This window comes from Phoca vitulina, unplaced genomic scaffold (assembly GCF_004348235.1).
Source record: "Phoca vitulina isolate PV1807 unplaced genomic scaffold, GSC_HSeal_1.0 scaffold5, whole genome shotgun sequence".
Classification (NCBI taxonomy): domain Eukaryota; kingdom Metazoa; phylum Chordata; class Mammalia; order Carnivora; family Phocidae; genus Phoca; species Phoca vitulina.
In genome coordinates, this window is record NW_022589708.1 from 36,539,386 (window position 1) to 36,556,241 (window position 16,856).

The 16,856-nt window shown below is 36.2% G+C and overlaps 1 protein-coding gene across 2 annotated transcripts in view; it reads left to right on the forward strand.

The window, feature by feature from the left end:
* The window catches only part of KLHL1 (kelch like family member 1), a 355,951-nt gene that overhangs the window by 315,431 nt on the left and 23,664 nt on the right, over nt 1-16,856 (forward strand). For both annotated transcript variants that reach the window (XM_032402882.1, XM_032402884.1), the window contains exon 9: nt 16,534-16,746. In XM_032402882.1, the coding sequence (XP_032258773.1) occupies nt 16,534-16,746 (213 nt within the window). The remainder of the gene's footprint in view (nt 1-16,533; nt 16,747-16,856) is intronic.

Below are 16,856 nucleotides of genomic sequence, written 5' to 3' on the forward strand. Positions count from 1 at the left end.
CTCATAGGAACATGAAACAAACAGCAAGGAGCAAGACCCTCCCCCTAGGGGAGGCCTAGCCCTTAGTCTTTCAGATTCTCTCCTGTATCCATGAATGCCAAAAATGGAACCAGGTGGCAAATCAGAAAAGTGGTTTGCAGAATTGCTGGCCCGACATCAAAGAGTACAGTATAGAAGAGAGAAGTACAGTATAGAAGAGAGAATGTGAGAGAATGTGAGGGCAGCTTAATAACTGGAACATTCATCTTGAAATTCAAAATGTTGGTCACCTGGGTGGCTCAGTCATTAAGCGTCTGCCTTTGGCTCAGGTCATGATCCCAGGGTCCTGGGACCAAGCCCCACTTCGGGCTCCCTGCTCAGTGGGGGGCCTGCTTCTCCCTCTGCCTCTGCTCCACCCCACTGCTCATGTTCTCTCTCTCTCTCTCTCTAATAAATAAATAAAATCTTTAAAAAAATTCAAAATGTATTATTTTTAAAATGTATGCTTTAAAAAAAAAAAAAACAAAGAAATTCAAGAAAATGCTTACCAGGATACAATCTGATTGCTACTTTTCTTTCTTTTAACTTAATACTTGGAGATTCATTTTAACAATCTCAACTAGGTATTTCTTTTACTGAGGAAAGTTTTTATCTATTGAGAATTTAAAAAAAAACTCTTCCCTTTTCCATTATTCTAGTCCTTTAGTTTTGGGATATATATTTTAGTATGTATTCATGTTTGTGATTCTATGTGTGTTCCATAGCCATAAATTCCTTTTCTCCCCAGTAATTTTATTTCTTTTCCACTTAACCTGGGACTTTTTTTTTTCTATATCACAGATTCAATCATTGCCATTTTGTTTATGGATTTTTATTATTTCCAATGCAGACTTAAATTTTTTGCATTTTAATTTTCCTTACCTGATATCCTTCTCTGATACCTTTCTTTCCTATCTACTTCATATCCATCTTACTTCAATTGAGTGTGCTGTCTTATCATCTTATCTTCAAAAACTCTTGTATCACCAAGTGTATATTTTCTTAAATTGTTTTTGGAACACAATTTACTTATTTTTCCTAGAAATCACAAGTTGTAAAGTATACATTTTTTTTAAAAAGTATCATTTGCTTAAATAGTAAGATGTTCTTATGTTTTGAAAAGACTCTTCTTACCTGTGCTCTGTTGTGCTTTGTTTTGTTTTCTATGTACTCGTGATTTGTCCTGTCACAGATCATTAAGTCTCTTAATTTCTCTCATGGTCAGTACGTTTAATTTTTCTCAAAATCCTACTCTCAAATATTTTGTTTGAAGTTTAATTAATGTCCATATCCACTGATGTTTCAAAAATCTATTAGATGAGAAAGGAAACGTGGAACAGAATCATGGAAAGACCAAAGCCAACAGCTACCTGTCAATTTAGTTTTTTTTTTTTTTGTAAGCTACATTTCTGTAGCATAGTTCTGTGTATCAAACTTTCTAACTTTCTATTAGTACTGTCTTCAATATCAAATAATATCTATTGACATTCCTGCTAGATTCTTTTTGGGTACAGTTGAGAAAAATCTAGAGTCCTATCATTGATGCTTTGGAAAACCATTGTGTAGGAGGGTGAAAGGAGTTAAAATTATATACGTCCCTTCAATCCCATAGTGGTAGAATGCTATGTAAAAAGTGGTTAGAGGTGTTCCTCCAATAGCTTCCTAGTTAAATGGAGATTTGTCAGAAGAGGAAATTGAAGCTTATCACCGACCTTCCATCTCATCTCATTTGAAAATTATCTAAAGGAAATTTCTTAAAATTGTTTCTATGTGAATTAGATACATCCCATTCCCCACTCTTCTCAATAGATTTTTAAAAATTCCGTTACAAAAAATATATATAAATAAATAAATAAATAAAAATTCTGTTACACCTTTTAATAACAATCATAGCAAATATTTTTTCATTTGTGTTAATATTGTCATTTTACTCAATAGAGAATATGTATTATTAATATCATTTTCTACCTATATTTATCTTCTCTTTTAAAAGGACTATTTTTCTTTAAGCATTATGATATATATTTTTTAAAGATTTTATTTATTTAGTTGAGAGACAGGAGAGAGAGAGAGCATGGGGGGGGGGAAGGATCAGATGGAGAAGCAGACTCCCTGCTGAGCAGGGAGCCTGATGTGGGACTCGATCCTGGGACTCCAGGATCATGACCTGAGCCGAAGGCAGTCGCTTAACCAACTGAGCCACCTAGGCATCCCAAAGCATTATGATATTTTTACTTAAAAAGCACTTAATTTGGAAATTAATAGCAAAATTTCACATTATTCAACATTAAGTATATTTTTTGCTGGCATATCTATTCACAAATAGTAAAACTTACCATAATAAAATGAATATTTCTCTTGGATGTTAATGTTCATAATTCCTGTACAAGAAAGCCTAGGCCTTTTTTGCCTTTTTGCTTTTCCTGATGTTTATTTATAAGTAACAGTCCATTTGTTTATTACTGACTTTTCCTTACCACTTACATTTGATGCTAATGGATTCATTCCTTGCATTCTTTAGAAAATGTATATCTCATATCTCATATCTCTTTAGAAAATATATATCTCAGAGCAAATTTATTCAACGGGGATGACAAATATCTTTACCCCTTCATTATCTTATTCATTTGCTGCATTATTCTGTTATGTATTCTGTAATACACATGCACCTCTCTCTATTAAAGTTTTAATGCATTACTTATCTTATTCTAGATTTTTTTAATAAATGATTTTTTAAAGATTTTATTTATTTATTTGAGAGAGAGAGTGAAAGAGAGAGAGAGAGAGGGAGAGCAGGAGCAGGGGGAGGGGCAGAGGAAGAAGCAGGCAACCCGCTGAGCAAGGAGCCTGATATGGGACTGGAACCCAGGACCCCAGGATCATGACCTGAGCCAAAGGCAGACGCTCCACCAACTGAGCCACCCAGGCGTCCCTTATTTTAGATTTTTACATTATGGCTTTGTGAACTTTCCTTATGCTTTACTTTGAAATATCTTAATACGTGTCTGTTTTGTTACAAATCTCCAAACTCAATCAGAAGAGGGTGGGATAAAAATCTAACAAATGAAATATTTAATGGACAGTTTTACAGCACATTTTCACAAGTTGTTATAACTAAATTATCTTTCCAATTTCTTCTAATGCCCCCTTTAAGTTGGCTTTTAAATTGGCTATCCATGGGATTCATCATTTGGATTGTTTTTATTGTCCTTGTATTTTTTGGTCAGCTAGGTTATGTAATATCTTAAGAAATCCTGTTTTACTCTAATACCATTCTTCCTAAAAATATCAGAGTGTGATAGCATTTAATCTTAGTTTTTATTCTTGAAACTGTCACATTTTAATTGAGTACATTTTTTTCCAAATTCAATCATATTCTATGAAAATGTTTTAAATGATTTAAGTTTCAAACAATCTTTCTCCTTTAAAATCAAAATAGTATAGCTCTCTTTTGAGTATCTTTTTTTTTTTCCTCCTGGGTGTGATTTAATGACCTCAGAATTCTGTGGTTTGATGACTATCTATTAATGTCTAGTTGCTTTTCCTGTTTTACTCAGAGAGAATCATAATTACTAGAAAGTGACCTTTCACGTTCAGACCCATAGCAGAAAATTGTTTCAACATCACCCTCTGACAGTTGTTTATCTTTTTCTCATCTCTACTGACATGATTTTTTCCTCTTGTTTTGCTTTCACATCTCACTAACGTGTCATGATAACCTGACTGTTGCCTGTCTGAAGATTATTTTGAATAATTTTCCCAATTAAGACACATAAAAGCCAGTGAACAGCCCTCTTAAGTTTAGATTCTTTATGATACCATTTGCTGTGGAAAAATAAGAAATTCATTCCTGGGGCAACTGGGTGGCTCAGTCAGTTAAGCAACTGCCTTCGGCTCAGATCATGATCTCAGGGTCCTGGGATCTAGTCCCGCGTTGGGCTCCCTCCTCTGCAGGGAGCCTGCTTCTCCCTCTCCCTCTGCCTCACACCTCCTCTCGTGCTCTCTCTCTCTCTCAAATAAGTAAATAAAGTCTTAAAAAAGAAAAGAAATTGGTTCCTGACTTAAAATTAATGAGTGTATTCTGATAAATTCAAGGGCAAAATTATATCAATTTCATTAAACATTTTGGTTCAGTCTTCCAATAAGAGAGAGTAAGCTAAGTGGTAGATATGTCATCTTATGCCAGGACAGCCAACAGACTTACTTGATAAATGAAAGAAACCCAACAAAACAGTGGGTAGACATTGGGGTGTGGTGATTGGCCATATAAAACCTCAGACTCCCCAGCTATCTGTTACCAGTGATTCTTTTTGTTTTTTCTTTGCTCTTTGCTTGATTCTTTCCAACTCTGTAGCTAATAGGTCTTTCAGTTTTGCTTCTCTTTATTTCCTGAGTTAGCTCAAAAAGCAGATACTGATTCTGTCTGAGCACTTCCACAAATAGGCCTGAATTTTAATAAATGTATGCGACAGACCCTTGAGAACTTGCAAAACAGACAGAAATAATGGGGTTTGCTTCATGATTCACCATGGCTAAACTGAGTCTGCTTATGCATTCAAAACCTCATGTTAATAATACTCATGGGGCAGTTGCAATTTCTGTGCAACCTGAAGTATATACAGCTTGAAGAATCATAAGAGGAGTCAATGTGTGTTGTTTTCTCCAGTATGTGCCAATATCTAGCACAGTAAGTTAAGCCTCAGGGCCTGTCATTTGCAAGGTGTCTTCCAAGAAAGAGCCTATTTCTATTTTTTTATTCAAACTCTGGTATTCTTTTTCTTAAATATGGAAACCCAAATTGTGTAAGTTTTTGTATGATAAGCAATTTGTATTAAAATTGTTTTATCTTAGAGTCACGAATAAGAAAAAAAAAACTGCTTGTTTGCTGAGTCTCACTTGGGAGTACTAACATGCTCTGGAAGTCTGTGATTTCTCTTCTGGAAAAAAAAAATATATATATATATACAGCTGCCCTATGTCCACCCATATCGAATTGCTCAGATTACTGGAGCATGGGGACATGGTCCACACACTTTTATCCTTTCACAGACTCATCTCTCTACTTCCATTTCTTTTCCATTGTGTGTGTGTGTTTTTTTTTTCCTAATAACTTGCAGCTGTGCATTGCTCACTGTCCACTTAGTTTCTCTCCTCAGATTTTTACCTGGTCTTTGGATACATCTGAAATCTCTCCAAAGTGACACAACTTCAGCCTAACACAGCTCTGGCTCTCTATGTGCATTAAATTCCATGTGGCAAGATCAATACTAAAAGGATCCAGTTTATTACACTTGAGAACAATAATGCCAGGAAGTATTAAAAACGCATTAAGATTTTCTTTTACCTAAATAAAAGGTAAATGAGACCATTTATATTATTTTCCATCATCTGAAGCCTAGTTTAATCTGTACCATTCCATAAACCTTTTTTTTAACTTCATCCATTTAAAATTAATCTTTCCTTCTTTTGTGTCCCCAAGACACATGATTAATGCTTTTCTCTGCCATTTGTCAAAATCTTATTTCAGGGGAACTTAGGTGCTTTTTCTTTGACAAATTTCATAGATGAATCACCCTTTCTCGAGAATTGGAAACCAGTACTTGATTCACTTAAAAAAAATAAAATAAACACACATACACACACCCAAACTATAAACATGTATTGGCCATGGTGATATAGCAAAGAAAATAAAGCAAACCTGCCCTCAGAGAGCTTACATTATATTAGAGGAAAATTGGAAACATCAAAGGAAGGAAATGCAGACTTGTAATAGGTGTAGACTGGCAGCTTGCAAGGAAACATGGGGATGGAGGGATGAAGGTAGTAGAGACCATTTCTGCCACGAGTTAGGTTACTGAATCCGACCAAGTTTTGGAATGTGGTTAATTGACCTAAATTAATGTGCATATTTACAAGTAGAGGTTTCTTTAGAAAAAACTGGCATGTTCTAATAAATAAAGATAGGTGTTTGCTATCAGATTTCCACATACAACCTTGCTTACCAGCCATGTTACAATGTCAGCAACTCTCAGACCACATTTGCCATGTTTCATAGCGAGCAGGAACAAGAACAATTATACAACCTGTTGTAAGCTTACTGAAATTCTTTTTTTTTTTTTTTTAGATTTTATTTATGTATTTGAGAGAGAGAATGAGCAAGCGAGAGAGAGAGAGAGAGAGAGAGCACAAGCAGGGGGAGAAGCAGACTCCCCACTGAGCAGGGAGCCAGATGCAGGGCTCCATCCCAGGATCCTGGGATCATGACCCCAGCCAAAGGCAGGCGCCTAACAGACTCAGCCACCCAGCACCCCTTAAGCTTATTGAAATTCTGCTTACCATACTGTCAGATACCCTAACAAGAACCTCTCAAAAAAAAGTTCACTGAAGGGTAGATGCTGGAGTATTCTGACAGCGGTATTCTCTTGGGATCAGATTAAAGAGATCTCCATAAGTTGAGAAACAAAAAATCAAACCGAGTTCTGGATCCAGAGAGTTGCTTCAAAGGTTTTATCCAGTGAGGGTTGTGGAATTCTTATATTTTTATTATGCAAGAGAAGGGATGTCTGAACATACTTTCTGAGTAACAATCTATTGTGAGTGAAGATTATATTTCTATCACAGACTTCGTCAGCAAAACCTTTCAAATATGGAGACGATGGTGTTGGAAGCACTTTCTGTAGCCATGAAACCAGTAACCAAAGGGTTAACGGAACTCCTCTCAGCTGCATACTACTAAGAGCAGCAGCAGTGTTTACCCAGACTTTTTCTTTTGCCTTTAAATTTCCCTAACATCCTTCAGAGGAGTAGATTTGAGGACCGCCTTCCTGTCTCCTTGTTTGGCTGCCTCTAGAATAAAAACCTTGCTTTGCTGCATATGCCATGTTTTGGTGACTGTCTTTGCTGCATATCAGGCAGAAGAACTTGGGTTCAGTTACAAATTTGGTGAGCCAGGCAGGAGCTCTTTGCTGTGGTTTGTAGGTTCCCAGCCACTAACAGGAGTCTGGTCATAAGTCTCAGCAGCAGCCTAGACTCTGTCCTAAGGACCATGGGGTGTGTGGGGGGGCTCCCCGTCCCTACTGTGGCAAGGATATGGTTTTGGGTTTCAGTTTGGACAGACATCTCTTGGTGAGTATTTCCTGTGCAACCGCAGGTGAGTTTACTTCTTCCTCCTGTTTTAGTTTGGCTTAGATTCTTCCACCCATTTGGTTGCCTCCAAATACGGAGTTTTGGTTCTCTTGACCTTCTTTCCTTGCTTAGGAAAAGGCTGTCTAGGAAGCCATTTGGTTCAGCAGGTGAAGTTCTGACTTTTAGGGAGGAACCAGTGCTCACAGAGGTACCTTGGGCTTCGTTTGGTTTGTTTATTGCTGCAGCTTATGGTAAAAAACAGCCTTGTTCTCACTGGAGAATGAGGAATGACAGCTTGATCCTCGCATGCAACCCTTTGGGTTGTTTTCTCCAAAATTGGCCAATCTTTTTTTTTTTTTTTTTCTTTGCAACATTGCTTGGTCACAATATTTATTAAATTCCAGGGGAAAATGACCAACTAATGGATCCATAAATTGTAATACCAGCTTGCAATTAGATTTGTGTGGGGAAAGGGAGATATTTGGAAAGTGGGTCTTTAACAAGTTGTTTGCATCTGTTTTTATAGTATACTTGTATGTGTCTCCATGTATGTTGTAAATGTGAGAGATTTTCTCTACTTCGGATGGCCTTGCTAAAATTATTTTGTAAAAGAGTTCTAGTTAGTCAATTTAAAGGTAAGCACTTACAAAAATTGGGCATTCTAAAACTCAAAGATTGAAACTGTTGTTTTGCAAGCTCACATGATCTGGGAAGATATTCAGTATTAAAGCTAACTTAATTTAAGGTTGTCCTAATTAAAATGGACATGTCTTTAGAATTATCAGCATTACATATGAAATTTTTATTCTGCCTCTGCTTACTGAAAGTCAAGTAAGTTCATGTTATCTCCATTGCAAAATTTGTCAGAAAAGAAAAAAAGAAAAACTTGGACTTTGTCTAATGCCTCATGAAGTTGTATGAGTAATCTAAGAATAAACAGATGTAAATAATTTTAATAAATGTAATCGACTACTGGAAATAATAAGGGAAACAACCATGTAGGCAAGGGAAATGAGACTGGTTATTTAAAGATAAGGACAAAATCTGAATGTAAAAAGGAGAGCTGTAGAAGGTTTGTGAGAAGGGAATCTTTGGAAAGGAATTTTGTATGTGGTCCAGATTGACTAAGATTATGGAAATTAGTATGTAAAGTAGTTTATTAGGGAAGAGAAGGAAGTGTAAGAAAGCAAGATTGGGCAGAAGTTGAGCAGTGATACAATATCAACAGAAGCTTTAACTAATTCTCCAAGGAGCTCCAAAAGTTGGATTACCCTTCAGAACTATTCTAAGTTCAGGCAAAAGGGCTGGCCTTTTATAACAGTCCGAGGATGCAACCACCTGGGCAGAGGGCATGCCCTTGGCAAAGCAGCTGTCTTCAGTCCAGGCGATCCCTGATGGCCTCTGAGAGCTGAGGACTGTTGGCAGCATTCCTACAGCTGAGAGTCCTTCATTCCTTATAGAGATTCTGGTCAGGACATCACAGCATCTAGTGCAAAAACTCAGATCCATGCAGTGCCCTGGATGTCCTTGTCTCAATAAGTATATACCAACATGGGAGATGACAGGGAGGAATAAAGGGGGGATGGCATACTTTTTTAAAAAAATTTCTCTTATTCAAATAAAGGAGTTTTAATATCAGAGGTACACCAGTATAAAATCGGAATTTGGTTTTTCTGTTAAAATAAGTTTTCTTAGATTATTGGTCTAAACTATAAACAAAGGTTTTTCTTTAATCTGCCTAGAAAAAAATAAGTTTCTATGTTTTGGTCTTTATTAAGTCTTTGATTACTTAAAGTTGAATCTTCTCAATATTAAAAGAGCTAAGTTTTTTCTTTTAACAACTATGTAACCCTCTGCATTTGTCTTTAGAATCTCTTATTGCCACCTTGGTTAAATAGATAATCATTAAATTTTGTGATGATCTGTAATCTTATTTAAGCATGTGCTTTAAAACCACCTGGTAGTTCACAAACTTCCCAAAATTCAACTTCTAAATGAAGTATTTTGGACTAATTAGGCTTATTTCTTTGGAATGTCAAATTACATGGGAAACATTGTCAGATAAATGATGATAATCCTTCTTAAGTTTTATTATATGGTTGAATGTTATAACTGTTCCAGAAATTATACAGAATCCCTAAGGTTTTGATACATTCTGGTATAACTATCATCACTTGCAATTTTAATTATTAAAGTGCTGTATGTCACAGAATTTCCTTGTCAGTTCCACTTAATGACAAATATGTCTCTGTTACCTTTAAGATCACAAAACTAAACCAAGAATTTCTAGAACTAATGGGAAAGCTACATTCTGAGAGACTTGTTTAGGACATTGCTGGTTCTCTAGTGTTTGCTCTTCCAGACTTAAGCCTATCTATGACACATAGAAATTTGGAAAATACTTCTTTGTAAACAAATATGAAAACTTTAAGTTTTTCTCCCTAAGATCCTCCCAGAATTCAAAAATTCTCAGTGCGTATTCTTATATTTTCATGACAGTGTATTTATCTGCATAAGTTTAATAAGAACCTGGTCTCCTTGTGACAGGACACAATTGGAAATACTGGTTATTTTACCAAGGCTTGACTGGACAGTTGTATTTGAGGGAGATGTTCATAGACTCAGATATGACAAGATAGTTTTAAGGAGCTAAGGTTGACTTTATGGAGTCAGTGAAGCCCCTTGGAAAAATTGTCCTGGTTCTTTGTTTACAGGACTCCTAGCAGCCTTACTAGGGGAGTAAAGAAGGTTACTTCCTGGTATATACAGGAACCTCAGAATATTTTGGGGACTTATAGAAGAGAGGAATTCACCCAAATCTATAGGTATTACAGGCAAAGCCTGATGGCAAGTATTTGGCTTGGCTTCTTAGCCTTGAGAGACTGTTATAAGTTCATTCGGAAATTCCTTATGAACATTCCCAGTAAAGCAGACAAAAGAAATAAAAAAGAAAAAGAAAAAAGAAAAAACAACCTATATGGCCAATCACTATTGTTATTGTGCTTATGTAAATAATGAAGCCAAGTTTGTTAAAATTGGACTTATTTTACAATCAAATTAGTTTTAATTTGGCTATTTTGGAAATGAGGGTGATTTTAGAGAGAAATTATGTTTCGGTAACATGCCTTTGTGGCTATTAGATTCTAGCTCTGATTAGCTGTCTTTGTTTGTTGTTTGCCTGAAAAACTGGACTGGACCCTGAATTCTTCTGGTTTTCTCCAATATCTGACAAGACTCTCCAAACTAATGTTTCCAATTTTTTCTCATTCTCTTCACTTGAAATCACCAAGAACTAAAACTGCTCTTTTTTTCCCTGAAGCCTTGGAAACTGAAGCTAACAACTTGAGGTAAACTTCAGAGAAAAATTGCCACACGTGTTTAGATGATCTTCATGCCTATTGCTGTCTAGCCGCTCAGAAAGATCACCAGAGACCCACAGATAACTGAATAAGTTTATTCCAGCCATCCCAATTAGATGGATTTGCCATTGGAAAATCCAGACACTGAGATGTTTATGGATGAAACAGTTTTATGGATCAAAGACAATGAAGATCTGAACGCAGCTATTGTCTACTGTTGAGGGCACCAGAAATTATACTGTTCGACTGCCCAAGGGAATAGCTGGGCAGATCAAGTTGCCAAGTTGGCAGTCCATACAAAAACTCCAAAACTCTCTGTAATGATTTTCAGTACCAGACATAGATGTAACTAAAAACAACCCCAGTATTCCTCAGAGGACATCAGAAGAACTAAGGAATGGGGTTTGGACACCAAGCTGGCATTAAAACCAGCTGGAAATATAATGAATCCTTATCCCAGGACATCTTCTGGAAGAAATGATTAACCATATTCACCAAAGCATCCATTATGGGTGAGATGCTATTCTTCAGTGGATCCGGAAGTATATTGTGGGTCCTAGTCCTCAGAGAAGTCTTCAAAAATGTGACACTGCAGTAAAAACAATCCTAAGACTGGGTTCTCACCAGCTCTAAAAGGGTATACAACTTAGAGGCACCAAACCTGGAGAAGGCTGGCAGGTAGATTTTATCATGATGCCATAAACAACAGGTGGTTTTTAGTATTTGCTAATATTTGTAGACCCCTGGTCTGAAGCCTTTCCATGACCTTCAGAAAAGGCCCCCAAAGTTGTCAAAACAGTTTTAAGCAAAATCATTCCTAGGACTGGATTGCTGCTAACAATTCAGAGCAACAGTGGAGCAGCATTGGTGGCAAAAATCACACAAGCAGTGCCCAATGCCTTGGGCATTCAATGGAAATTACACATTTTCTGGAGACTCTACCCAACTGGAAAAAAAAATGAACTTCTGGCAAAGATATGCCAAGAAACCGACTGAACTTGGGAAACGCTTCTTGGGTAAGAGTAGCCCCTAGAAGTAGGCTTGGATTAAGCCCCTATGAAATGTTATATGGAAGGCTCTTTCTACACTCGTTCATGACTTAGGAGTCCCTGATGGGGCTTACATTAGGAAATTGGATACTATCAAGTGCATTCAATACAGCAAGATGATGTACCCATAGATGTGCCCTTATATCTCCCAAATCCTGGAGACTTGGGGATATTAAAGACCTGAAGGAGCGAGCACCCAGAATACCAGCTCCAACCTTTTGGACAGGACCTAATGAGGTACTATTGACTGCCCATTCTTCAGTGAAACTACAGGGAATTAAGCCACGGATTCATCACACTCAAATGAGAATTCACAGGTTCCCTATACCCAGTCAGCAAGGAGAACATTGAAAAGAACCTTGCTTGGACTAGCAAGCCTCTGATGGACCTGAAACTACTATTTAGGAGAACTGGTCTGAAGAAATCAATAAGTACAACAAGCTACTTGGTTACAACAAATCTCCCCTAAGGCCTTAGATAAAATATAGTGATAACAAAAGTACAAAAATTTTGGTGATACAGAATGTTAAGTTTCAACCTTGAACTAAATGTCCCATTCCTCTAACCCCAATCTTCCTTCCATTTCAGCAGGAAGTATATAATGTGGCCATCATCCCAATTCCCTCAAGAATGAGGAATGATCAAAAGACAGTGGGGATTAAAACTAGTAAACAAAAAGTTAATGGTACAACTCTCAGCTGCAGTTTTTAACCAGATCTTTTTCATTTGCCTTTAAATTTCCCTTACTCTACTTCTTCAGAAGGGTGGACTTGAGGTTTGCCTTCTTGTCTTCTCATTTGGTTGCCTTTAGAATAAACCCTTCCCTTGCTGCATACTCCATGTTTCAGTGATGGTCTTTGCTACTGCATCGGGCAGATGGGCTTGAGTTTGGTTACAGCCATCCCAAAGTATGCACTATTGATAAAGTATGACAAATATTAAATAACTTACCTAGAATACAGATTATAAACAATGTTAATTTTCTAGGAAAAAAGACAAAATGGGATCAGAAAAGACTTTCTAGTAGAGATACACTTGAATTGGTTGAGAGATGAATGAGAGGTACCTAGCCTATGTAGGAAAAAGGTATCTAGAGTAGAATGCACAATGGCACACAGGGTTAGAAAAGATCTAGTTCTGTGTCAGAAACTTCTAATTGTCTCCTAATACTTATTCACTCCTTTGTCTATGAAATATAAATACCCACTCTTAACTAAGCATATGGCCATCTAAAATAAAAACAACGTATTGTAGTACCTTATCAATTACTTATTGACATTGACTAAGTTTGGTCAATGGTATATCAGAAGTGAGATATGCAACTTTTTAAAAGATGAATTATTTAATATTATTGGAGTATAGTTGATATACAATGTTACATTAGTTTCCAGCATAGAAGGTAATTATTTAATTTCTCTACATGTTTTCTTATGCTCACCGCAAGTATAGCTGTCACCTTACAACGCTATTACAGTATCATTGACTATATTTCCTATGCTGTACCTTTTATTCTCATGACTTGTTCCATAACTGGAAGCCTGTGTGTCCCATTCCCCTTCACCAATTTTGCCCCCACCCCCTTTCCTTCTGGCAACCCTTAGTTTGTTCTCTGTGTTTTAGGTTTGATTCTGCCTTTTGTTTATTAATTTGTGGAATCTAAAAAAAAAAAAAAAGATTCTTAAAGGGAGGGGGTGTACTCCTTCCACTTTTCCTTTGTCCTGCTGTTTGAACTGTGGTTGTGTAGCTAGGGTTACCTTGGGCCTTCAGCACAAGGGTGTTTGCAGAGAATTCTGCAATGGGATTTTAGCATTTATGTACAATTCCCAAGCAAGAAGTACTGCCAACTTTTCATACTGCCTGCAAGGATATTTGTAAATCAAACAGCAAGGAAGATAGAGATGGTGTCTTTCTTTGGGGGCACAGAACAGATTTGTTCTTTGACCAGAATAATAAAGATAACGTCTCCCTTCAGAGCAAAACTTGGGTGGGTTTGTTGGCAGGTTTCTTTAAAGAACTAGCATTTCCTCAACTTAATGTTCCTCAGATGTGAGAAAGGCCAAGGTCCACTGCATGTGCAATATTTACTTGAGTCTCTATCCCCCTATTGGGCCTTGGGGTGGAGGGTGGACAACAAGAACCAATGTGAACTTGAAGCTCATGGTGTTTAGTTTGCTGTGAATTGTAGCAATTGTTCTCTGACCTAGGAGTCTTGTGTCTTTTTCCAGCATCTACAAAACTATGATGCACTAATTTCTTAGATTTCAAGTAGTAAAAAAAATTTAGATTCCTCACAATTCTTGACAAAGGGTCCTACTCTACAGATGATATGCTTTAAAGTGGAAAACAGCCTGGGTCTCATGCCAGCCCCTTTAAACACATTTGAACCCATGTCCTAACTAGTATAGGATTTGTTTCCTTAAACAGCTATATTTTATTTTCTAGAATATGAAACATGTGACACTCATTTAGGTGGACACCTGACAAGTAGGTCTCAAAACACTGAGACCGGGTCACTAAACTTTAGGCAAAATTTATCTGTGTGCTGAATAAACACACCAGTTAGGGAAAGTAGTAGGGAAGACTCCGATTCTTGCCCTTCTCAGCAAAATTCAGAAGAGCTTGCTTAAATCAGGGATCTTTCTGATCTCGTATGATTGATTCACAGCACACTGAACTATGAACCTGATGATTCCTATGAATGTTATTTCTCTGTCTTTTCCTCATTGTCTCAGAGTGAAAGCCCAGCTCTGCAGCATGGCATCAAGGCCTACATTCTCAGCCTCCTTTTGTCATCTACCAGCTGCATCTCTCCTTTCCCCTCTTCCACAAACCCCCTTCCATCAGTGTGACATACCTGCCACTCTTTATCACCTGCTGTGACCTTTTTGCCCCTTGTCTTTATGCGTAATGTTTTCCCTGTATGTAAAGCTTTTCTCCTATTTCTTCATCTTACAAATTTCCACTCCTCTTTCAACTCCAAGTTAAAATGTCAGTTTCCTTTCTTGCCGTGAAACTGTCAGCTGCCACCTCCTATCTTGTCAGTGCATTTACGTCTAGCATCAGATTCTTCTCTGCTCTTCAGAATCTCAACATCTAATTTGTCACTGTAGCGAAGCAAAGCAGGGAATCAACCTAAGTTATGATTAAATAGTTTATGAAGGGAGATCTGAGAAGATAATTGTCCACGAGGTTATATGCATACATTCTAGCATTTATTCTAACTGCTCGAGAGTATATTGTTTCTATCCCTTGGTTATTTTTAGAACTTTAACAATAATTATAGTAATCGTTATTTATTTTTCCATTTTAATTCTTAGTCACTTAGCAAATTTATGTTTCAAAATAAGTGGGTTAGAGAGAATGTTAGCTGATAGCATATATTTGTAAAGTACGTAATTTTCAAAATCTTTCAAGTATTAAAATACATCTAGTAGTTTTAACAGTGGATTCAGAAAGCAGTCCAAAAGGACACTATTAACTTTTACACAAATTAAAATTTTCTCATTTATTTTTCAAAGCTCGTTTTTGAGGAAAAATTCAGTGAATTTACTCTTGTCAAATAATTTTGCGTTAATATTAATCAATATATTAAAATTACAGCAATTTCATTGTTCCTCTGTAGACTATATAGTACTATATAGGGATATGTACCAAATGAAAGAACCCACTGATAACACAGCCTAGACTTTCATAAGTAATTCATAAAATAATAGCTACCATACATCAAACATTTATGTTACAAAAGGGATTGTCAAATATTATGTCATTTTTATCAAGGCATTATATAAATTTCTTTTTTTGTAGAATCCCTGTTACTGGATTTTATTAATGGAGTGTTCACACAGAAGAAAGAGATGTAATGAGTAGTGGTTTGTAATATACATAATTATATTAAAGAAGTCATTGATGTTGTAACTTGTGAACTTTGCAGGAATATTTAATTTCCAAATAAAAGGCTATACTAATAGCCTCAATATTTAACTTCTAAAATGTAAGCAATATGCTTAATTATCATTAGTTTCTATATCCATCTAGCTATATATTTGTATGTTAGCATTTTAAATAATTTCAGAAAAAGAAAGTATGTGATACATACTCTATTAGCAATGCTGGGTTCAGATAAATCAACACTGTACTTTATCAGCGTAATATGTATAAATAAAAGAGAAACTTGAAGTCAAAAATTCCCTTTAAATGACAGGAAAAAAGAGAGGATGCTTTTCTTACATATAAATTATGTACCAGGGACTGTGCAAGATGCCTTGTGCGAAGATACTTACTCAATAAGTAAAATTTCTGCAAAAAATATTTACATTTTAATAATACCTCATGATTATAGCATACTTCTTTTAAGTTAGATCTTCACAGAAATAAACGAAGCTCAGATTTCATGAAGTGTTTAGGATGATAAAAACTTCTTGGTTTCATTTCTGGGTGCTTCTGCAAGTTAAACTGTCCAATACTTGTCCTTTACAATGTTCCTCTCAGTTAATTTCAACCTACTGAAGACTGAGATCTGGCAGACAACTGTGAGTTAACCAGGCAAAGAGGCATTACAACCATAAAGAGCACACTTGGGCGGTCAGAAACATTTTATCATGCCAGGCGTTAAAAGAAACATAAACAGCTTTTTTAAAAAAAAATGTCTCTAGGATGAAATCAGTTTAAACATCATATTTTAGAGTTACTACATTATATTAGAGCATGCATTTGCAAATCTAAGACCGGCATGATTTTATATACTAAATAATAAAGTCTTTCTATGCATTTACTTCAACTTAATACTATACTTTTCAGTTTCTATTTACCAATATATTAATCATAATGTCTACCGGTAAAGCAAAAATCCACAACATCTAATCTTATTAAAACACATGTGAGACTCATATGGTGATAGAAAATTTATTTTTAAAGGACTTCTTTTCTACGTTTTGTCATTCAGACTGTAGTATTAAATCCTGTTTTTCTGATTGTGTTTTTAGATTATATTCAGTCGGAGGTCGTGATGGAAGTTCCTGTTTGAGTTCAATGGAATATTATGATCCTCATACAAATAAGTGGAACGTGTGTGCTCCAATGTGTAAGCGGAGAGGGGGTGTTGGAGTGGCCACGTGTGATGGTTTTCTCTATGCAGTAGGAGGTCATGATGCTCCTGCTTCAAATCACTGTTCCCGGTTACTAGATTATGTAGAAAGGTAAGATCCAAAGTCACAGTTATAATGAGAGAAATAATGTAAATTATACTGATGCCTAATTCAGGTGATTATAAAAACTGCATAATTTAGGAAGGGTAAATTCTGCTTTT